The sequence below is a fragment of the Schistocerca cancellata genome, chromosome 4, assembly GCF_023864275.1.
Source record: "Schistocerca cancellata isolate TAMUIC-IGC-003103 chromosome 4, iqSchCanc2.1, whole genome shotgun sequence".
NCBI lineage: Eukaryota > Metazoa > Arthropoda > Insecta > Orthoptera > Acrididae > Schistocerca > Schistocerca cancellata.
Window position 1 is genome coordinate 883,161,759 of NC_064629.1, and position 25,606 is coordinate 883,187,364.

A 25,606-nucleotide genomic window follows, 5' to 3' on the forward strand; every position below is an offset into this window, starting at 1 on the left:
GCAGTGAAATCTTAATATCAGGCTGGGACCCTCTTCATTTTGAATCTGGATGTATGAATGTGCACTTTAAGCCGAATTATGCGTTTTAGTATGGTGTACAAAATTCCGATGCTCTTGGAGTATCTTATTTCTGTTAATACTATATATGTACGAACATATGGGCTTCCTATATCATTGTAGCTGCCCACGCGCAATGCCACCTATTGAAGGTGCTCTCTGGAAACTGCTGAAATGAGGCTATTTCTAATAGGTCACAGGAAAATATTGCAAATGGTGTTTTGAAAAGTGTTAGTTTCAAAGTAAATTTCCTTTTACGCAATATTTATTATGTTATGTGTGTTAATGTGCAATGAATTTCTTAAATCGCAGTGTGTTTGATTCTCATTTAAAGCTTAACACATTGAGGACTAGCCACTTAGAAGAATTTTGAGCCCAGAAGACCAGGCATTAATGTCATTTTTTAAAATTTTACTGGCACATTTGTGTGATGTATCTTAAAGTGTAACACACACAAGAAAGACCATTATTATATGTGAAAGCTTAGCTTTTCTTGTAGCTTGTTAATCCTCAAGACCAATATTGTATGTGAAAGGTTAACTTTTCATGTAGCTACACCATGTGCATCAATTTAAACCATTAACTTTCCATATTTTTGTGTTCACTCTACTTTACAGTGATGTTGCTATTGGCTGACAATGTCATGTGTCCTATGCTCTGAATATCTGCTGTCATTGACTGGCGAGATCACATGACATGAGCTATGATTGGCTTACAGAAGTGCGTTACAATCTCGACTTCAATGCTTCAGAAACTAATGTGCTGTTTTGAATCTATACTATTGTTACATGAATACAAAAATGTGCAGCGTATCGTAATATGAAAATATGCAGCATAAATGTTGCTACACATCAGAGCTTTCCAAAACTCCCCAAAGAATTTTTTCATTCCCTGAAGTTCCACACTGGTGTATAAAACATTTACCATTCAAAGGATTGATATTTTTACAGCTCCAAGGGAAAGTATACTGTCACATATCATGGAAAAAGTGTATTTTTCACCTTGTAAGAAGTGTGTTATCACGTGGAAAAAAATGCATTTTTAACTGGAAAATCCGGGAAAAATCAAGAATTTTTTTTTTTTCTTGTCTGCATATACACGCTGAGTCATTTCTCACCAAGTGATATAGCTATTGCCTGGATGGGTTTATATCAATAATAGGTCAGTGGTCATAATGTCGTGGCTGATCACTGTATGTTGATAACACTACTGTTAATACCGGCAAATGTTCCATTTTATACAATTACTTTGAAGTTATGAGAAAGGTACGGGAGGGGGGGGGGTGTCCAAATTTTGTGTAGACAATGACCTCCCTCTCCACCTACATCCATGCTCCACAAGCCATCTTATGGTTTGTCATGGAGGTTGTCATTTCCCCCAATTCCTGTTACAGTAGTGAATGTCTATATATGAGGAAGCAATACATTGGTTGACTATTCAAGGAATGTACATTCTGGGAGCTTTTGACAGTAAATCACAGTTTGATGCAGGACATACCTATTACAATATCTGCCACTGGAGTTGGCTGAGCATCCCTGTAACACATTTATGCTTACTGAATGAACCTTTGATGAAATGTGCTGCTCATCTTTGGATCTTATGTATTTCCTCTATCAATTATGTCTGATATGGATTTCAGACTGTCAAGCAATATTAAAGTATTGATCAAATGAGGGATTTTTAAGCTGCCTCTGTTGTGGTTGACCTACATCTTCTAAGGATTCTTCTGATGAATCTGTCTGGCATCTGCCTTAACCGTGATTAGTTTTATGTGCTCATTCCACTTTAAAATGCATATTCCTACACATTTTGTGTAAGTAATTACTTCCAGTGACTGTTCTGCAGTCATGTAATCAAACAGTAATGGGTCTTTCTGCCTATTTCTACACTACATGCTACACTGAAGCACCAAACAATCTGGTATAGGCATCCATATTCAAATACGGAAATGTGTAAACAGTCAGAATATGGTGCTGCAGTCAGCAATGCCTATATAAGACAAGTGTCTGGCACAGTTGTTAGATCAGTTACTGCTGCTACAATGGCAGGTTATCAAGATTTGAGTGAGTTTGGATGTGGTGTTACAGTTGGCGCACGACTGATGGGACACAGCATCTCCAAGGTAGCGATGATGTGGGGATTGATGGATTATTCTTGGGTTATCAGCCAAGGTGGCGTCGTCTTGTCGCAACGTTTCAATGAGTTTCGTACCCATCATTTTCACCAGAAGAATTCATCAGTGGAATGTGCTGAGAAAGACTGAAATCGCATAGATGTGGGGATTTTCCTGTACGACCATTTCACAAATGTACCGTGAATATCAGGAATCTGGTAAAACATCAAATCTCTGATGTCACTGTGGCTGGAAAAATACCCTGCAAGAATGGGACCAATGACGGCTGAAGAGAATCGTTCAACATACAGAAGTGCAGTCTTTCAGCAAATTGCTGCAGATTTCAATGCTGGGCCGTGAACAAGTGTCAGCATGTGAACCATTCAACGAAACAACATCGATACAGGCTTTCGGAACAGAAGGCCCACTCATGTACCCTTGGTGACGGCACGCCACAAATCTTTACGCTTCACCTAGGCCCGTCAACACAGACATTGGATTGTTGATGAATGGAAACATCGTTGCATGGTCGGACGAGTCTTGTTTCAAATTGTATCGAGCGGATGGACATGTATGGCTATGGAAACAACCTCATGAAGCCATGGGCCCTGTATGTCAGCAGGGGACTGTTCAAACTAGTGCAGGCTCTGTAATGGTGTGGGGTGTGTGCAGTTGGAGTGATGTGGGCCCCTGATACGTCTAGATATGTCTCTAACAGGTGACACATACGTAATCATCCTGTCAGATGACCTGCATCCATTCATGTCCATTGTGCATTTCAATGGACTTGGTCAATTCCATCAGGACAGTGCGACACCCCACACGTCCACAATTGCTACAGAGTAGCTCCAGGAACACTCTTTTGAGTTTAAACACTTTCACTGGCCATCAGACTCCCCAGACATGAACATTTTGAGGCATATTAGGGATAGAATGAGATTTTCACTCTGCAGCGAAGTAAGGCTGTGAGTACCGGGCGTGAGTCGTGCTTCGGTAGCTCAGTTGGTAGAGCACTTGCCCGCGAAAGGCAAAGGTCCCGAGTTCGAGTCTCGGTCGGGCACACAGTTTTAATCTGCCGGGAAGTTTCATATTAGGGATGTCTTGCAACATGCTGTTCAGAAGAGATCTCCACCCCTTTGTACTTCTACGGATTTATGGACAGCCCTGCAGGATTCATGGTGTTAATTCTCTTCGGCACTACTCCAGACATTAGTCAATTCCATGCTACGTTTTGTTGTGGCACTCGTGTGTGCTCACGGGTCCTACACGATATTGGGCAGGTGTTACTTTTACGTCTGGAGACTTCCCTGTGTTGATAATAACATACTTTGGTCTGAAAAATACAGCCTTATTCGCTGTTGGTGTTGCATTCATGCTGGCTATCAAGTTAGTAAGCAGAAGCAAGGGTTGCTTTTTATTCTATTTTTTAATTTTGTATAGGCATTTCTTTTTGTTTTGTAAGTTACTTCCTTGGAAAAAAGATACGTACGTTTCGAGGAATGTTTGAATGGCATCTTTGGGTCCCAGGGTTCCACAAAATACAGTTCAAGAAATGCTAGTATATAATATTAAACTTCAGCAACAAGAAGTATCAATTCTCTGTTTAAATCCAGCTAGAGTCTTCTTGTGTCCAGTCTGCTTGTTACATCCTTACCTAATTTTGATTTTTTTTGAAACCCATTTGTGTTGTAGGAATACTTAGAATGAGTTGCATACGCTATGTTCATCCAATCAATTTGATTTTCTTGGAACAATGCAACCATCATAGTAAAATGCAAAGACATGCCACGCTAGTCATAGTTGCAGATGTGATTGCAAGGAGTTTATTCTTTTGTAACAAACTATGATTAGAAACTGAACTGCTTCTGCACCTGGCAATGAATATGTAGTTCCTTTCAGTAAGATAATCAAGATAATTTCAAATACATTAAGCTTAATTTTAGTCTACATAGTTTAAAAAAAGAGACAGAAAAGGTGACCAGAAATCATCTGCTCTAGACATATCCAAAGTGTCTGGAAAACAGTTATTGTTTCTGTTGTAGGATTAAGAATTTAGTTTGTGAAGCACTTTTTGTCCTTTATGGAATAGTTATAACTAACAATACTCAAAACAATGGAATCACACAGTGTTGATAAATGTTGTTTGGGGAACAAGTTGGTCAATTTTTCGTACTTGATTGTTTTCATTACATAATTAACAAGAGCTCAACAAATATGAGTAGTCTGTTATTTGAAGTAAACAAGAGAAACTGTTATGAAATAACTAATTTATCCACAATGATAAATTTCTCCTAGCTTAACTGACTTTCTGTCTGCTATTAGCAAGATAATTGTAGTGCTTATTTCCATAAATAACTTGTAGAACTGTTGTAAAAAAATATAACTGAAGTAAAACCATATAATGCCTCAATAGTGAGTAACATACATAAGGTACATTTTCATGTTGATCAGTTTTCAGATGGTTTAAAGTACACCACATGAAAATAGATACTGCAAAATTATGAGCTCGTGCAGAGAATTTAGTTGCAACAGATTACACAGCCGTGATAAAGTTTTTGAAAGAAATTAGGTTACTGTGACAGCTGTTACATATTTCCATTTTATTATTTAGTGTACTATTGTACTATACCATTTCAACTGTGTAGCCATTTTCAAGTAAATTGGGTCACAGGTTAAACATATTATTTGAGAATTGCCTCAACTGAAACAGCATAGTACACAAAATAATAAAAGTGGAAACAAATAACAGCCATTCCAGGAAACTTTTTCTTTCAAGAAACTCATACAGAGACGTACTATTCGTGATAGAAGAGAAAAGGGGGAGAAAGATCGTGGTATTAGAAGCACCCTCTGCCACACACCATTAGGTGGATTGTGGAATATAGGTGTAGAAGCTGATGTAATACTTTGGATTGGATTCCTGCTATTTTAAGACACACAGAAGGCATGGTTTCTTTCTTCTTGTAGTGTGTTAAGTTGTTGGTATTTAAGCAAAATGGATTGGCATGTAATTAGTGCTTTAGTTCATCCCAAATAAATTGATGAAATTTGAGCAGGCAGGTCTAACAAAACTATTGGCTTTTCATTGAACTTCGTTGTGTTAACATCTTCCAGTTTTGTAGTCCTGTTGTCCTCAGTAGCAGGTAATATTACGGTATGTTGATAATTTTTACTTTTGGCTGTCTAATTGCAACTGAATGAGACACAGTTTTCGTACCACATGCATTTTACCTTTATTCTTTGCAAGGTATCCTCAGTGGCAGGTTCCGTGGATGATGTTTTAAATGTTGTGTTTTTGTTCCATTTTTGGTGCTGTTCTTCTTTTTATCATTGCCATTTGAGTTTTTGTTTTCCCGACTTCACAACATTAGGAATTGAGCACTTATTTCATTCAGCTGTAATTAGAAGGTCCAAAAGTGAAAATTATCAACATACTGTGCATTGTGTTAGTCTGTGTGCAGATGACAGGAACTTTATCACATTGATACTGAGAAGACCTGATTCTTAAATTCTATCACAGTCTGGTGTGAATGCTATTGTCTGAAATATTTTCATAAACATCAACATCAGCCTAGAACAGTCACCCAGCGCATTCAAGGAAAATCATCCCCAAATTATCATAACTTCTACAAAAAATTTCAGTGTTGCTGCAACATTCTTGGGTAAATAAAATTCATCATGCATCTGGGAGTGATGCATACACTTAGCGGAGATCTACATCATGTATCACAATTCATTACTCCATAAAACTTTATTTCGTTGCAGTATTGACCACCAAAGGCATTGTTTGCTTCACTAAACAATGTTGCACCCTTTTTCTTGTGATATTACAGTAGAAGACACTGATACAAAAGTGAAAACATACACTTTTTTGCAGCATGGCAAAAGTATTATGTTGTGTAAGGCATAACTTCCAGTTGTCAAAATTAGAATATTATTTGGAATTAGGAAAACAATTTAACAGCTGGTTTCTTTTCAGTCTAAAAAATAAGAAAATGAGGTTGGGTTACAGTATTATGATGTAGGCAAATACAAATATTCCACTTTAATTCAAAGAATGGCACAAAACACTGAACATAATTTTTTGTGCAACACGTGTGGGTTTACATTAAGTTAAACTACTGGTTCAAGAAGTTTGTTGTTTACTTGTGAAATGAATATTTTTAGTAACAGTTGGAGTAAATGACTAATGGGATCACAATGAATATTGTGCATTTTTTTACAGAACATGAGGACTAATTGATGACACACTAAAATTTCTATATATAGTAAAGGATTTTGTTAAGTTAGTTGATTACTAGTAAACGTGGTTCTTGTAACAGTTTTGTTCAAAGTTGAAACTAGGGCATTATGTAGTTGTTTGCTGACATTATCGTGCAGTGGTAAAATTCTGTTATTTGAAGAAGTGGGCTGCAGTCTGATCGTAAAATAGGTTGAAGTAAGTTTAAGGGGGTAAAATTGTACAGCCTATAAGACAATTTTTTATTTAAAAAAAGAAAAATGATATATGGAGGCTCTGCACCAACATTTGACAAGTTGGTTCTTCTCTCTATGTATAAACTGAAGTTCTCTGCTTCATTCTGTCTATGTATTGGCTAATTTTAGGAAATACAGTATTGATTTGGATTTGGTTATGACTTTTTTTTTTACCTAGAAATTACTTCTCAATTATGTGAAAATTTACCAGAAATGAAACTTGTTTAGGATTCCACTTAAAATTTAGATTGCTTTTTCATGGTTGTATAACTGGCTAGGGAGATGCAAGTCGCTGAAGTGGCATCCAGTTGAAAGACTTGCACCAGAACAATGAGCCACACAAAATTATAAACATAACCTGTAAATACTGTGTTCTTCAGTATATTTTATAAATTAAGTATGCCGCCCTTTTCTGCCTATGTATGAAGGCTAATCTGAGGAACTACTGTAGGAATTTTGATAACATTTTCTCTAACAGATATGTTGATTCAATAGGAAGGTTTGTGTGCTTATCACACATTTTAAATTGGCCCCTGTGTGGAGGCACGCTGAGAGTGGAAGCTTTCCATCAGCTTGCAGCTCATTTGTTGCTTGGACAAGCCCTATATCGTACACCTAGGGCAGCAAACTTACAGCTTATGAAAGAAACAAACATGTAAAAGGTTAATGCATTGCAGAAGTGACAAGAAAGCTAATGACCAGTCGCTAGAAGTACTAGATACCAGTAAAGCCTCTTCACTCATTTATGTAAATAATATGTACAATCATTAAACACAATGTCATACATGAATCAACTCTAATCACACAATGGCTACTTATCACTACACTGCACTAACCTGTTATGTAGCTAATGTTGACAGCGACTATAAACATTCCGGAGCAGCTCGAAATCAGCTGACTTTCCCTTATCAGAGAGGGACCAAGTAAAAGTGTGTGATTAGTATTTAATTTATATATATTTGGTGCAAATTGGGTGAACTGTGACGAATTATGGTCCCAAGCTGCGTTTTCTGTCTGTGTGTGAAGGATACTATCAGGAATTATTGTAGACATTTAGATACTCCCAGCAGACTGGCATGACCACCCAGCTGTCAAATAAGTGGTCACGGAGGCACAGCACCTTTGATGCACAGTTTGCAATGTTAGCAGGTTGGCAGTCCACTCATACCCTTCAGCACTGTAGTAAACCTGCAAGTATCATGTGCTGCTTAAATCGTTTAATTTATATGAAAGTGATGCTATTCAGTTACATAACATTGTTCTCTTATTTTTAATCATAACTGTATGCACTACCCTGTCAACAAAATTGCCACTGTCACACAAATCATCTGACCATAGATACTTATTGCTACCTGTCCAAAGCTGGCACAGGTTGCAAGTTACCATATAAGTAAAATTATTTTTTTCTATACAAACCTGTGAGTTTTTTGTGTTCTGTATACCAGAAGAGATTGTTTTAAAATACATCATGTCATGAGAGACGAATTAAGAGAGACGATACATTAAGATTTGTGATATGATGAAGCTCAGTGAACGATAGATTTTGCAATTGGTTGCACAATGCCAAAATAGATTGAGCAAGGATCTTTTGGTCATGTGTTTAGGAAAGTTTAAGGTATAACACAAATGATTTGTTTCATATTTATGTAACTAGGTGAAATAGGCATCTGCCATTACCTTGTGGAGGCACAACTGCTGTCAAAACAGTTGACTGGTAAAGGTGAAAAAAATGTGGATATAATTTTATTAGCAGGCGATAGTGTCTATTTCATGGAAATTGTCAGGTTGAAACAGGAACAACGAAGATTAGTACACAAAAAATTGCATATACAGCATAACCATTTGCTATTTCAATGGTTAAAGTATATGTACAGAACTTTAAAATAATTTCACACTAATCCTGTTCTCCAGATATGACTTCATTCTTTAACTTAAAGACAGTGAATAGGAGGAATACTTGGAGAATATTAACCAGTCTTTGGTTGCAAAAGTAGTTCCTTTCCTTTAATAGTTGAGAATGAAAGTCACATCTGGTGACAGTTTCATTGAGTTGGAGGAAGGAAATTTTTGTCAAATGAATAAGCTATTTTTGTTCTGTTTGATTATGCAGTACATATGTGGGTCCTTATAACTTTTTGGATTTTGCAGTTTCACATAGGAGCAGTAAAAAGAAAAAAAAACTATTACTGGGCTGGTAATTGAAACACACATTGGCAAGTAGAATGCAAAATATATAGTGCGAGTGTGATGCTGTTGATTCACGCATGAAGCTCCTTTCAGGGCGAGTGGGAGATGGAGGAACTGTAATTATGTGCACGTAAGAAGGTGGCTATGTGATGTGTTCCTTGCATCACCCTTGTGCTCTCCATCTCTGTTCCATGCCTGACACTTTAGTTGTTTCCTACCCTGGTAACTGGTAATGCTGGTGGTGATAGCTATAGTGGGCCACAGCTTCTGGTTCTGACTCTTCCTAGTAGAAAGTATAATGTGGCAGAATGACAATGTTGAAAACGTAATATTTAGAGGAATCTAATCAGAATGTCTAACAGAGAGGGAATAAAGGATTGGTGGAAATTTTTTGGCATATATTTTGTTTTTAATAGCAGTCTGACATGATTTGTTGGGAATAAATAGGGCATAGCAAAGAAATGAAAGACCTGGATGTTCTTTGAATTTGAATGGTACAGCAGACAAGCATAGTTGGTTAATTTCAGTTAATGATTTATTTATTCGTTCATTCACCAGGGCTCATCTAACAATGATATAGTATTTGTTGTCATAATAAAATGAAAATAAATGGCTCAAATATGCATACTCACAGAATAAATAAGTATGTTTATGAGGATAGGACAGTGGTGAGCCTTGTTGTTGCTGAAGGAACCATCCTGGATTTTATCTGAAATAACTTAGGAGAACCACAGTAGACCTAAATCAGAGTGACCTGACAGAGCAAACTCCATCGTACCAAATATGAAGTTTGTATCCCAACAGCTGTGCAGGATTATTCAGTTGATTGCTACTTTACAATGTTCTCGTGATCATACAAAATGTGCACCAAATATCTTATAATAAAAACATGGTTTTGAACTTCGCTACTGCACACACAATGGAATCTTCTGGTGACTCAAGAACCACAAACATACACATGTCCATTTCCTTCCTTCAGTTCATCTGAAAAACTCTTGTCAGCATCCAAACTGGTTCTTGTTCCATGGTTATTAGTAAAATAGTGTTTTTCCAGGTTTCTAAAGTATTTTTTGACAAGGACTTCAACTGATACTTCTAGTTATTATTCTTATGGCCCTTTTTGGCAGTTTGAAAACTGTGTCCATGTTTTGTATCTTTGATTCATAGAAGAAAATCCCATAACCAAGAATTGAGTATGTTATGTCACCAGAAGACATTGACTGTTACTAACCATTGCTAGAACCCTATGGTAGTAGAATTAGCAGGTGTTAACATTTTCCCACATTTTGATGCCACAGTTGGTATGTGCCTGGTTGTCACAGCCTCCAAAAGTGATGTCAAGTTGCATTTTTCTTTTCATGAATTTGTCATGTATGTGCGGCTAGGCTGTTATCTAATTGCTGTATTGTCAGGCTTGTAACAGACAAACAAAAATTATCTGTAAGGAAGTGACTAAAACATGCATTTGTTGCTACATGGTTAACTTTGTGTGTTAATACAATGGTAAATGAGAAACTATAATTAATTCAAGGATGGTTAGAGTCTGATGAGTGGCAGATATTAAAGTAATTGTGGTCACTTGAAGAGTTGCATGTAAGATATATGATGAAAAGAATGTGTGTATATGGATTACATTTGCCACTGCAGAGTATGGAAGGGAGTGATTTTGTGTGAAGTACATTTTAGCTGTCTTTTTAAATAGACTTGTTTTAGTAATTTTTTTATCTCATTGGGCAGCTTGTTATTGTGTGTCCCCCCCCCCCCACCCCCTCCCTCTAGCTAAACTTGGATCCAAGCTGACACTCTGACTGGATAATTGCTCCACTTTCTTTTTCTTAAGGGACGAAATTTTTCCACACTTAATTTCACATTCCTCTCCATTAATGCTCCCATGATTTATTTGTCATCATCCCCAGTGTGTAAACTGCAACCATTATTGTTCCCCATTTCATTCCTTTCCATCTGCAGTTTGTAGTATGTGGCATGCTTCTTACATATATCTGGACATGTCATTTGGTTCTCTTTTGGCAGAACCTATATTCGGCCTAAGAAATGATTGGACTCACATACATGTAGTTCACTGTAGATTTAGTGTCATAAAAATGCTATTTTTTGGTGTGCCTTGTTAATCAGTCATCTATGTTCATGTTTTATCTCAATAGCTTACAGGGTCTGATGTGTTTTGAATTAAAATTTGAAAACAAAAGCATAGAAAGATTTGTTTCTTTGATATCTGTAAACATGTTCTAGATTTACACAAGAACGAAAACCAACACATGAGAACTGGAGAGAATTTATCAGATGAGGAGATGATGCAGGCAGTAATTCAGAAAGCTAAAGCTGAAGATGATGAATATAAGAACACTACTGAAGAACAGACATATTACAGGTAATTTAACTCAGTTTTTATAAGCCATTGGATGGCCACACGCATGTGTGTGTGTGTGTGTGTGTGTGTGTGTGAGAGAGAGAGAGAGAGAGAGAGAGAGAGAGAGAGAGGAAGGGGGGGGATTTTTTCTGACAAGCTACTTCTAAATGAGAGAGAGAGAGAGAGAGAGAGAGAGAGAGAGAGGAAGGGGGGGGGGGATTTTTTCTGACAAGCTACTTCTAAATGTGCCTGTCTGACCACTCAATGCCTCCTGTATGTGCAGAGTAGCAGTCTGTCCCGATCATAAAAAACAATATGTGTCTTATGATAATGGGCCCCATTTAGAGAGTTCATGCAAACCAAATTTCACACTACTTGTGTGACGTGAGTATAAAATGAACAAAGAATGATGGAATGGATTATAGAGTACATCTAGGATAATCATAAAGCGTTAGAAATGAGGGCGTGGTTTCATTATTTATAATATAATTTTTATTTTATCTTCTAATTCATATGTTTAAATATATGTGCATTTTTCTTTTACAGCATTGCTCATTCAATTAATGAAAAAATTACGGAACAAGCATCCATAATGGTGAATGGGAAACTAAAAGAATATCAAATACGAGTGAGTATTTGTCTTAATGTTTAATGTTTACATTCTTTGGTTGGATGAAAAATCAGTGACCATTATATGAAATGTGATTAGGTTGATGTTTGTGATCCTATCTTTCCAAACAACCATTTTTTTTTTTTAATAAACCTGTACTGCGAAAACAGTTCCTTTGTATACAGTTATCAGCTACTTTTATAAATTTTATAAACCTTACAACATTGTAAATAATAGCTTGCATTATCTCACACAATATCCTACAAACCATAGATAAAAGTCAGGTAGATTCCTTACTCCAATATTTCTGGAAAGTACTTTATACAGTTCACACTGCAGACTATTAACGAAGTCCCACGCATGCGAAATAGGTTCTCAAATATGAGTGGCTTGAAGATTTTTTAAGTAATAGAACCCAGTATGTTTTCCTGCATGGCAAGTGTTCTTCAGAGACAAAGCTATCATCAGGAGTGCCCCAGGCAAGGATGATGAGACCACTCTTGTTCTCTACATACATAAATAATTTATCATACAGGGTGAGCAGCAATCAGAAACCCTTTGCTGGTGTCGCTGTAATGCATAGGGAAGGTAGTGATTTGTAAACTTTCTGAGATACATGATGTCTTGGATAGAATTTCTATTTGATGTGATGGGGGAGGGGCGGGATAGATGGAAACAAAGGCTTGAATACAATAAACAGATGCAAGTGAATGTAGCTCTCAGTAGTTATGCAGAAATGAACAGATTTGCACAGGATAGAGCACCTCCATCAAACTAGCTATTAGATTAAATACCATAATGACTTTTCCATCTGTTGTCTCCAATGATGAAATGTGATGTCTTCCAAAAATAAATCCCCTTTCTTGTTTTCCTTATGTTCTTGTTGTTTTTAGTTGTTACTTTTTCAAATTTTCATTATCTCTTCTCACATCTGCATAAAATAAATTTTTGAATATTTTATGGAACACAGTATGTTCTGAGATATAAAAACAGCTATGGGGGAAAGGAACATGAATAGGTAGCACTGAAAGTATGTTTATTGTGAACACCAGTGTATAGACAGAACAGGAATGACCTCCTGGGCAAAAAGTGTCAGTGTTTATACAGACATTGAATATTCCACAATGCTGGTTTTATACAAACATGGACTATTCCGGAATATACAAATGTTACAAACACAAGATATTTCAAGAACATTACATAAATGATTTTTTTAAAAAAAACTGGTGGTCAGGATTCAACTGGCTGTCTGCAGTATGACAGTCATTGACGCTAACCACTACGCCACACATGACTTGTGGCATTGCTCCCTCTCTTGGAGAAACGACGACTTGCTGTTTCAGAACTACTCATTGGAGACATATACAGCACCCTGGATTTAGATTCCGTCAGTGGTTCTCTGTATGGTGGTGTCGTCGGATCCTCATGTTCCGGTTGTGTCATTACATCCTCTCTCTCTCTCTCTCTCTCTCTCTCTCTCTCTCTCTCTCTCTCTGTTCAACAACAACATGAATTGAGAGAATATCTGTCAATGCCATACTAATGGATTCTGTGAGGCCATTCATCTGTGAATAGTAGGCAGTTGTTGTCTTGGGTATAATATAGCAATGTGAAATTACCTTACCTCTGTTTCGACTGGATTTTCTACGATCACAGATCATCTCGTGTGTTGCTTCGTGCTTCAGAATAATGTCCGCTACACGGAACCTCGCAATTTCCAGTGTTTCGGCAGTCGGCACAGCTTTGGTGACAGCGTAATGGGTGAGGTGGTCAGTACAGACCATTGATTCCCGTTTGGCATCTTCAGGAACTGCTCTAAAGATCAGTTGCATTTCAGTTGAATGGCACTGTGGGTGGGATTGGTACCAGATGCCCTAGAGGTAACTGCAGCATGTGCTGTTATTGTTGTCATTCCTTACAGTGGATTACACGGTGTCTTAACAGATTGATAGAAACCTAGCCAGTCATACCTGTGTCTGATTCTGTGTAAAGTCTTCGCAAATTCCAGATGACTCGATGTTTGAGCAATGTGGAAATACTTGAGGGTAGCTGGGCATAGCTTAACTGGGATGGCAAGCAACCATTTCGACCCAGTGGCTCTTAGTTCCTTTTACACAGTGTTCTGTTTATTAATGAGAATTCTTATGGTCAGTCCCTTTTCCTTCAAGGCTTATACGGTTTTAAGCAGTGCTGGATCTTCACTCTGTTCAGTAGCACTGTCATTTAATGGAGCAATAACTAAGATTTCATCCATGCTGCTTTATTCCACCAAAGAATTTATTGAAAGGGTGTTGGTGTCCTCGTGTTTATGTCCACATTCTGTACCACTATGACATATTCCTGAAGTCTGAGTGACCATTTCTCCATCCGACCTGCAGATCCTTCAGGTGAGTCAGACGGTATGGGGAACGGCAGTCCATCAAAGTGGTTAAAGACTTCTCAAATAAATACAGCCAGACCTTGTTGATGGTCCAAACAACTGCAAGGCACTGATTCTCAGTTGTAAGAGTAGTTCATCTCAGGCTTCAAGAGTACTCTGGAAGCATAAGCTATCACATGATCAGCACCTTCCTGAAATAGCACTAGTATGCACCAATCCTATTACAGCTAACACTGATGCGAAGTTCTCTCTTGGCATTTTTGTCATACAATGCTGCGACAGGAGAATATGTTAGTGCCACATTTAGGACAAGGAAAGATCTGTCTTGCACCTTGTTCCAGGGAAATTTGGGTCTTCTCTGCAGTAATTCTTGTGAGGGATGTGCTTTGGTATTGAAGTCCCTTATGAATCACCAGTTGTATGAGCACATTCTGAGAAAACTTTTCACATCACAAATGGAATGAGGTACAAGAAAATCTATGAATGCTCTTATTTTCTCTGGATGGGTATCGTCTCCATTAACTAAATGCCCCAAGATTATTTCCCATGTGGTACAGAGGCACTTTTCGGATTCAGAGGGAGGCTTGCAGTCTGAACTTGCTTCAGCACAGCTATCAGGTGGTCTGGATGTTCTTCAAATGCCTTTGAAAAATTGACTATGTCATCCAAATGGCAAAGCTACAGCATCAATTTAAGAAGTTGAAGCAGGTTCACCACATTCATTCAAAGGAGGCTGGAGCTTTACACAGTCCAGATGTCATAACTGCCAACTGATAGAGGCTGTCAGAAACTATGAATACAATCTTTTTTTTTTTCAACCTCAATTTGCCAGTGGCCTGCTGCGTGTCCACAGTTGAGAAATACTTTGCTTTGTCCCAGCAGTCTAGGGTATCATCAATGTGTGCAAGTGGATAAAAATGTTTCTTAGTGATATTTTTCAGTTGTTGGTAGTTGATGTAGAAATGCTATGTGCCATACTTCTCCACAAGAACTACAGGAGAGGACCAAGGGCTCTCTGAAAGTTCAGTGTCATCATCTTGCAGCATCTTCTCCATTTCCTCCTGGATTATTTGTTGTTCATCCAGCAGATGTCTATATGAGCACTTACTAATTGGTGGTGATCCTCAGTGTCGATACAGTGTTTTGCTATGGGCCACTTGGTCTATCTATTCTTCACTGTGGATTTGAAAGCATCTGAAACTTGATGCACAATGACAATCACTCGCAGAAAGACATTGTTCGTTGGTATATTCCAGAATATCCAAACATTATGAACATAAAATATTTCAAGAACTTTCCAGAACTGGTGAATACTAAATAATAAATGATTTCTTTTGGTGGGCTTTGAACTCGCAACCCACAACATGCCAGCCGGTGATGTTAATGACTACGTCACTCTGCATTCACCATAACTCATAATAGTATAAATAAAAATCAACTGTCAAAATCACAGTTTGTGTATCTTCTGCTGTGTCTGACACTGCTGTCTGTACTAACACCAGCAGGCCATAATTTGTATGTTCATCTTGCAAGCTTCTAAATAGAAGTGAGTTATGCATTTAGATTTGTCTGTGTGCTTTTGTACTTTAATCGTAAATTTCTTGTGTAGTGAATTTTTTCGCTGTGTTTAATATGAATAGGGAGTTTGAATGCTGTGTTGAGATGCAAGCTGAGTTCGTGACCCTTCACTCACTCCTCTATGTGGTGCTGGCTTTGGTAACGCAGCTTGAGGCTGTTGCCAATGAGCATCACTGTGGGGTCTCAGACATGGGGATCCAGGGGACGCCCAGCATGTCCCACATGTCGTCCCCCCCCCCTCCCTCCCCAACCTATCCACTACTGTGGTGGGCCTGGTTTCTGCCTGCATTGAGGTTGAACTCTCACTTGTGGTCAAGTGGGAGGTCATTTCAAGGTTTGACAGGCAATAAAAGATTTTTGTATCTGCAGAAGGTGTACATCTGCAGAAGGCTGCTTGACACATTCAGCATGGGTACTTCATAGGCCAGTGGTTACTTTGTAACACCTGGGGAACAGATCCCCATGAGTGGAACAAACTCACCTTGTGAATTGAACTATGGTAAGTGGACCATCCAAACCCAGTTAGTTATGTGCATGGCAATACACACCGTATAGCTGGTGCAGGGAGCCAACAACTAACAACTGAGCACATGATGACTCACAGCATGAGCGCAAAGCTAGGTCCACAATGGTTTAAATCTGCAGGAGCACTGGTCTGCTTACTGCCACTCACAAATAAACACTTCTATCAGTAGGTCTGCACATATGTTGCAACATGTGCACACCTTCCATGGAGGGTTTTTGAACTCCTCTACTATTCTACCATGTCAGCTCATCTGCCTCCATTGGGACATCTGATGATGGGGATACTAAATTGCACCCCCCCCCCCCCCCCCCCCCGAAAAAGGCCACTTATGTCGAGAATGGCAAGGTTTGGGTCGCGACCTGTAGCACAGCTCCGGACAGAGTGCCATAGAGTCCGGTAGTGGACAGACTACCGAAGGAGGCAACACTGACACCACTGGCTGTGCCCCAGAGCTGCACGGAGGCTGCAGGTTGCGGTGGGGATAAGGCCACATCCATCAATGAAGGGGGAGAGGAAATGCAAAGGGAGGGGAATGAGTCGAAATCTGTGGGCTCCACTGTGGCAGGCGGAGGCATGAGCTATGCTGGGGCTCAAGGTTGCAGGCGATAGGAAGGCAGCAAAGGTTGCAGAGGGGATGGCAACAGTGAGGAGCGCTGCTGCAAGTGGGAGCCTGCTCCGGAAACAACATATCACAATCAACCCTGCTCTCTAGCTGACTGGAAGGCTGCCTCGGTGATGCTCCAGCACAATGTGGGCACAACTGATTGACGTGACGAGTCAGCTGTTCTCCACAGACATCCACCACAAACACGTACTGAACTTGGCAGCCCGTTACAACATCCATCAGCCACCCCAGCTACTGGTCGAAGGCCCAAACGTCAGCTCCAGGAGGAAAACACGACGGGCCACAGTGGTCCGTGACATGCAACTCAGGATGCACGACATGCGACTCAGGGAGCAAAAAATCTGAGACTTCACGGCTGGTACCCACATGAATGTTCTGCCAGACTGCACCAATTTACTGGCACACCCAGTATTTAGTCAGAGAAGTCGACATTGCATTGTCACAGAGTCAGACACAGACTTCCTCATCTAGGTTTTGAACATATCCACAGAGTTCTCCACCTCAGAGCTGGGTGAAACAGGGCGGTAGTCAGATGACGAATACAATTGCAGTTGCAAAAGTCTTCAGACTCCTGCAAAGCAAGTTGCCTACTGTTATCAGACATGAGTGAGTGTTTGAGGGTATCCATCAATGACAAAAAATAACAGACAGTGCGTGAATGGTGTGAGTCGACAGCGTGGATGACAGCTTGGCTGTGTACGCGAAATCTGACTACGCATTGACCACCAATAGCCACATGCTGCCCAAAAAGGGACCCGCAAAATAGACGTGCACCCTGTGTAAAGGTGCTCCAGGAGTGGCTAAGATGATAACTGGCATGGTGGTGCAGCCTGGTTCTGTGCACAAACCCGTACCAGATGTTCTGTGTCACGATAGATTGTCGGCCAGTAGATGTAATGCCACATCGATACCTTCATCTGAGTAACAGCTCAGTGCGATGCATGCTGCAATTGGAGAATGAGAGAATGTAATGCCAGGGGGACAGTTGCTCGATGGCATTGCTCCTGTGTAACAAGCATGAGGACCCCCTGAACAATGTTGTAGAGCACCTAGGGGAAAAACAATGCCACACTGGATCCACACCTGAACACACACACTCCGGTCAACCCATCTGTACCGCTGAAATGATTTTCATGAAAAGTTGGTCAGCAGACACGGCGATCACAATCTTTCATGCTGCCAACAGAAAATCTGACAGGGTTTGCCGTAAGGCAGCATCCAATATGATCAGGAGAGCCTCTTGCCAGTTGGACTCTGGATCGGGCCTCATTGATAGCTGTGAAAGTGCATCAGCATTGGCATGCTGGGTGGCGGAGTGCTAATGAATGTCAATAAGAATAGTTACTGAGAAAGAGGGCCCACCACTGCAACCAAAATGTAGCCCTATCCAGCGGGTTGGAACACGGGTCAAGTAAGGAAACCGATGGCTAGTGGTCAGTGATGAGAAGGAATCTCACCGTATACAAAATGATGCGAAACTGTTTAACCCTGAAAATAATAGCTAGCACCTTCTTTTCCACCTGCAAGTAGTTCCACTGCACAGCGGAAAGGGTCTTTGGTTTGTAAGTGATGGGCTGTTCGATGTCGTACAGGTTCCGATGGGACAGGGCGGCACCGACACAGGCAAAGGTCAAAGAATTACCTCGTAATGGAAGACAGACAGGGAGCAGATCACAAATGCTGCTTGAGAGACTGAAAGGCTCATTGATAAGCCACAGACCAGACAAAGTTGATGCCCTTCTGGGGAAGCCGGTTAAGAGGCTGGCAGTCGTGCGCAGCCTGGGGAATGAACTGAGCTTTATATGAAATGTTGCCCAAAACAGACTGAAGGTCCTTCAGGTTCTTGGGCGCTGCTAGGCTGATAATGGGCTTGACGTGGTTGTCTGTGGGGATGAGACCATCTTTACTAAGCACATGACCCAAAAAATGCATCTTTGGGAAGAAAAATTGCACTTTTCTAGCTTGCAATGAAGGCCATTCTCCAGAGGCGTTGGAAAACCAACTGAAGGTGCTGCAAATGCTACACCGAACTAGGGAAAATGACCCAGGTGTCATCAAGGTAATTTATGCAACAGGGAATGCCCTGAATGAACTGCTGCAAGTATCATTGGTAAAATACTGGTGCAGACGATATTCCAGAAGTCAAGCGATGAAACTAGTAAATCCCAAAGGGAGCATTGAGGACCAGGAAAGTCTGAGAAACTCTGTCCAACGGCAACTGCAGGCAAGTATCGTGCAAGTCAATGCAAGAAAAATACTGACAATGCCCCCCCCCACCCCCCCCCCTTCCTCCGAGACAACTTTGCCAACAACTCAGCCTGCTTTATAATGGGGTACAAATCTGTTACACATTGCATGTTGACTGTCTGTTTAAAATAGCCACAAAGGTGTACAGTGCCATCAGGCTTCTGAATCACCACCAGAAGGGTGGCCCACTGTCTCAATAGTGTAGTAGAAACAACCCCCAGATACTGCCAATGCTGCAACTTAGCCTTTACCTTGTCATATGTGGCAAAGGGAATGGGGCAGGGGTGACAATATTTTGGGATCGCCGATCGCTTACGAGAAATGTGTGCCTAGAAATTTTCCGCCCAGACCAAGGTATTCTCAAACAATGAACTCTGGGGTCGCAGTAAGGAGTCAAATCATGAGAAGGAATGGATTGGAGCCCAAATTGTGAAAAAGGAATGAATTGAGACACTAAATGCCATACATCAGTGGTCTGAAAGCTGAAAATTGAAAAGACGGCGAGCCCAAAGATATTTTGTGCGAACGGTGAAGTGACCACTAACAATGTAAATTGCTGTTCCACATTCTTGTAACGTGCAAAGTCAAAGAATTGCCCTCACAAGGAAATCCATTATTTACTAGAAGACACAACCTCATGGAGTGGCCATTTCACATACGGGCACCCGAAGATCCTGTACTTATCCAAATTAAAGAGGCTAACTAACAATCCAGTGTCTACTTGAAATTCAATCGGCTACCCCTTCACAATCACTGTCGGCAACACGTGCTGGAGCAACATGTACGGAGCATTAGATGCAGCTCCAGAGTCCAGGGAAAACATGGGGGTGTCTGGCAACTGACTTGCAGCTCGCCAACTGTCATAAACATTTGCTAAATGTCCTATCTTATGGCACACACCACACATTGCCTCCACATGCAGTCAACCACAGCGAACATGCAACAGATGACAATCAGAGCAGGACTGCTGGTTCGTCAAGTGAGCGGAAGAACAACAACACTGAGGCTCCGAAACACACTGTGGGTGGGAATTATGCTACTGCAAGTGAAGTGAACCTCCGTAGCTTAGCGTGGGTGGAAACAAGCAGCACTGAGATCATATTTCACTGGAATTGTCAGTGGAGGCAACACCCAGTGACTCAGCAGGAGACAAAACCACCTGGGGTACCCTGCGGGGCACTGGGAGCTGTTTTGCTCAAGCATACCTAACTGCACCACCTGCTGCTTATCAGAAAGGACATCCTGCACCACCAATGTAAGCTCGTGCGATTCCACAATTTGCGCAACATCAGCGAACGAAGGGTCAGGCAAGGTCAATGCCATAGTCCAAACCTGTTTCAGAGGAAGCCTCTCAGCCTATAAGATATGGGAACTCAGAGTGTAGGGTTATTGGTAATTGAGGGCTCTAAAGTTAGGCATGTGATGGACCCTCTTAGGGATGTGGCTGTCGGGGGGGTGGGGAGGTGGGGGGGGGGGGGAGGGGGAGGAGATGTCCGGTGTGTACTCAATGTGCATACTGAGGGAGCCATTCCAGATGTGGATTGGGTTCTGCTGGATGCCATGAAGAGTACAGAGTGCAGCCAACAGCAGGTGGTGGCTCTTTTCAGTATTAATGATGTGCTCGGATTTGGATCAGAAGAGAGTCTCACTGATTTCTGGTGGCTATCTGAAGTGGTGAACACTGCCAGTCTTGTTTGTATGATGGTTGCAGACCTCGCCACCTGTAGCATTGTTGACAGGACTGGCTGCGGACCTGGAGCTGAGTATAGGGTGTGAATAAGAGGTTTAGACTGTTCTACTGTGTAGGGTGGTGATTCCTTGACTCGTCAATAGGGTGGTGGGATACTGGGTTCCACTTCTTAGATTAGGGGGTCCATTACTCAGAGGAGGGACAGTTATGTGGTTAGTGGGTGCTGTGTTGAGTGGACTGAGCAGTCTGTTATAAATTCAATGGTTGCAGAAGTGTAAAATAAGGGGTTCAATCTCAAGGTGTGTAGGTCAAACACAGGACGAGGGTAGACTTTAATCATATAAACTGTTGTAGTTGTGTAAGGAAAGAACCAGAGCGCCAAGCATTAATAGAAAGCACTGAAGCTCAAATCATAATAGGTACTAAAAGCTGGCTTAATCTGGACATAAGTTCAGCTAACATTTTTGCAAATAACCTAATGGTGTTCAGAAAACATAGATTAAATACAGTTGCTTGTTGCGGTTAGAAGTAGTTTGTCTGCTAGTGAAATTGAAACAGATAGTTCCTTTGAGCTAGAATGGGCAGAGGTTTTAGTCGGCAATCAGAATAAATTAATAATTGGTTCCTTTTATGACACTCCTCAGTCAGATGATACAGTTACTGGAAGGTTCAAAGAAAACTTGAGTATCATCTCAAATAAGTATCCCACTCATACAGTTATTGTTGGCAGTGACTTCAATCTACCCTTGATACATTGGTGAAAATGCGTGGTAGATGTAAAACATTGTCCGAAATTTGTACTACATGCTTTCTCTGAAGATTATTTTGAACTATTAGTTCAGGAGCTCCCTCAAAGTATAAAAAAATAATTCTGAGCAAATAGGGATCATTATGACAGATACAGGGATTAGAGCCCACAAGTTAATTGTAGCAGGTCTGAATACCGTAACATCTATATCCATCAAAAAGAAACACAAAAATTGCTGTTAAAAAAGTATAAAAATTCTCTTGGCGGTCTCCATTCCTTCTGAACTAACCATGTAAGTGTAGACCAGATGTGACTTTAATTCAAAGTAGTAGTATTGATGGCAATTAGGAAATCTACTAGGGTAGGTCAAATGACACCCAAACACCCAGACCAATCGGACAAAAGGCTATGCTTTAGCAATTTGGTTGGGAAACACTGCAACATCCTCCATGCAGCCTGAATATTTCAGTGTGTGATTTCCACATCTTTAGCGATCCAAAGAAAGACATTTGGGTGTAAGATTCAGTTGGACGAGGAAGTGCAAGAGTTGGTGTGGTTGTGGATCCATCAGTGTCCGACTGCATTTTATGAAACAGGAATTGATCGTCCTGTCTCCCAGTGCGATAAATGTCTCAACACATGTGATGATTACTTTTTAATGGAGCCATCCACGGTTGCATTGTGGCTGATGTTCATTTTTCATTTTATTGCCCCTTATGTACCAAATAATTTAATGAGATGTAGAATACGTTGTACAATGGTGTGCAAAAAAGGTCAGAACACTGTTCAGGAGGTAATGAAAAAAGCAACTGAATTTAAAAGAATGCAATATGCCAAAGATTGTTGATGTTTTAAAGAAGTTCAAAATTTAGTGCAGACTTCAATACGAGATGATGTGGAATTGAGTAGACAATTTTAATAGTTTCCATAGCAAATAGCAATGATAATGTTACCGAAGAGAGTGCCACAAAACTGGGGTTATTAAACAGAGTCTTCTGAAATTTCTTCGCGAAGGATATGAAGTAAATTTTCCAGGATTCGAATAAAGAACAGCTGCCAACATGAGTAACTTCGAAGTAGATGTGCAGGTGTAGCGAAGGAGCTTAAATCACTTGATAAAGGCAAGTCCTCTTGTCCAAATTGTATACCAGTTAGATTCCTTTCAGCTTAAACTGGAGCTCCATACTTAGCAAACGTATATAACTACTCCGTTAACGGAAGATTCGTACCTAAGGACTGGACATTTGCACAGGTCACTCCATTACACAAAAGAAGTGGAAGTAAACTGCCAGATTACAGTTTCATGGCACTGACGTCGATTTGCAGTAAGATTTTGAAATATATGCGATTTTCAAACGTAATGAATTACCTGGAAAATGCTGATCTATTGACAAACAGTCAGTTCAGTCAGAAAATATCATTCTTGTTCAATGCGACTAGGTCCTCATTCTCATGAAGTAATGAGTGCTATCGACAGGGGGTCTCAAGTTGTTTCCTTATTTCTGGATTTCCAATAGTATTTTCGTCTGTTCCTCACAAGCAACTTCTAATCAAATTGCATGTCTTTTGAATATTGTCTCAGTTGTGCAACTGGATTCGTGATTTCATGTGACAAAGGCTACAGCGTGTAGTAACTGATGGAAAGACATGAAGTAAAACAGAAGTGATGTCTGATATGCTACAAGGAAGTGTTAGAGGCACTCTGCTGTTCCTAATATATGTAAACTATTTAGGAGACAATCTGAGCAGCCCTTGTATATTGTTTGTATTTATTGTATATATCCACCAGCACGGGGAAAAACACTTGTAATTGAAATGTCTCCCCTGTATGAGAATATACACAATGAAAGTGGAGACACATTTGACAACATATGGAAGTTTGGGTCTGGCTGTGAATTGTTTTTGGCTAGCCTAATGGTAATGCGACTGCTTGTGATAAGTGGGAAATCCAAGTTTGAGCCCCAGTATGGCATAAATTTTCATTGTCGTCATCCCACTATACAGCTAATGGTTGCCAATAAATCATGAAATATGAAAAACCAATGAAAAAGGAAATCAACAGAAGAATAAATTTGAATGTGTAAGAGAGGAGGAAAAAAAAACTAGTCCAGCAATGTAGTTGTAGGGAGAGGAAGGGGGTTGTGGAAGTGGTGTAAACATGATTACTGGTGGACCCCTAGAAATAATGATTTGTTGCCTTTGAGTGTAGTTTCTTTTAACTGTGGCCATTATTTCTGTGCTTACCTCATTTAGCCTGCTAATGTTTAGTAGTATATTTTATTTGTTGAGGAATTAGGCTATACAATAATAATGACACTATTTGTGTAGTTTAATTTATTTATTTACTTTTTACAGGGTTTGGAATGGCTTGTGTCTCTGTACAACAACAGCCTGAATGGTATATTAGCTGATGAAATGGGTTTGGGAAAAACAATACAAACAATAGCATTAATAACATATTTGATGGAGAAAAAGGAAGTTCATGGACCGTTTCTTATTATTGTCCCACTTTCGTAAGTATAGTATACTGTGGTTTGATACTCTTTCCCATATACAGCAAACTCCCAATTGTAAGGGAGCCAATTATCTGGATTGTTGATTATTCCATATAGTTCAGTGATTTCTGAAAAAATAAAAATGCGAAGCATGAAGTATTCCGTTGCTATATGGATATTTTGTTTAGAATTCACTATGATGCATGTGACTCATCTTTTATTTCTGGAAAATGATACATGTCCCAGTCCAGCTGTTGGACATCTCTGAAATATATTTTCTTTGTTTCCCATTTCATCTTCAGATAACTGTGGGGATTCTACCCATGTAACATATCTGTGACCAGTTTCTAGTCTACATGACTGCCTTTCTCCTTCCATATGAGCTCAATGTTGACAATTACCAACTTACCTTAAGCTGATAGTAAAAGAAAATGATTTAGGATTTCCTCTGGTATAGTGCCCTTCAAAATTTTTGTTGTGTTATGATACAAAATGAAAATGCACTGTTAAACATCACGAGGAGAAACATTGTTGTTCATACTTTTCCCCTCCCTGTGTTCATTGCAGTCCAAGATGTTTATAAGGGTTTGGACAACACGAAGATGTTGACAATAGCTTGACTGTGGAAGAAAATAGCAACATCATCCACAGAAAGTAGTTTTTGAGCTCATAGTAGTGACGAATGTATTACTATTACTTTTCTGACAGATTTTGTAAAGCAAATTTCTGGTAGTGAAAACATAAACAGTGATTCATGTGAACTGGCATTTGAGCAGTTAAGTGCCACAGATGTAGCGAACAAATTGTGCTTTGTAGAGGAAGAGTGAGGGGAAAGTGTTATCATGCACACTCAGGCACAGAAATGTGTTGAGCTGTTATTAGAGCATATAGGGCAAAATTTGTTTGACTGAACCAATGTTTTGACGCTCTGAAAAATTAGCACTGTTGTTAGAGAAAGGAACAGAAAACAGAGACAGAATAAGTTGGATGATTATTTCCTGAAAGTGAACTGAAGGCAAGTGATACAAAATACAGCATGTTCAGAGTGTAAATATTGGAAGTAAATTGTCAGTTTTTGGCAAGTAGTGTTAACTACTGTAGTGGGCTTTCAAATATGACCTGTAGCATGTTTTGTGAAAACAGTAAATTTTAATATCTGATACAAACTTGTGTTTTTGGTTATCCATGGGTTTTTTTTTTTTTTTGTTATATTTGTAATTCTGGCTCTGCATTAACCTGGATAACTGGGAGCTTTCTGTATGTCATGTATTCAGTGGTTGTTTTTGTCTCCTTTTTGCAGTGATACATTGCCTGTCTTCCATATTGCTTGCTACTGTGTCATTCACACACAGACTAAGAAGTGTACTAACAAATATGAAAGGTGGCTATTGACCTACAGCCGTATAAAACATGAAGCCTGTGGCTTCCATTTATTGCATCTGATTTCTTCTCAGCTACTTTTTCATGCTTATTTAATAAATTAATAAACTAGGTAAGGTTTTTAAC

At 39.8% G+C, this 25,606-nt stretch overlaps 1 protein-coding gene across 1 annotated transcript in view; it reads left to right on the forward strand.

The window, feature by feature from the left end:
* LOC126185047 (ATP-dependent helicase brm-like) overlaps window positions 1–25,606 on the forward strand; it is a 182,337-nt gene that overhangs the window by 46,175 nt on the left and 110,556 nt on the right. Inside the window, 3 exon segments of the mRNA XM_049927801.1 lie at window positions 11,084–11,222; window positions 11,748–11,829; window positions 23,961–24,118. Coding sequence (XP_049783758.1) covers window positions 11,084–11,222; window positions 11,748–11,829; window positions 23,961–24,118 — 379 coding nt within the window.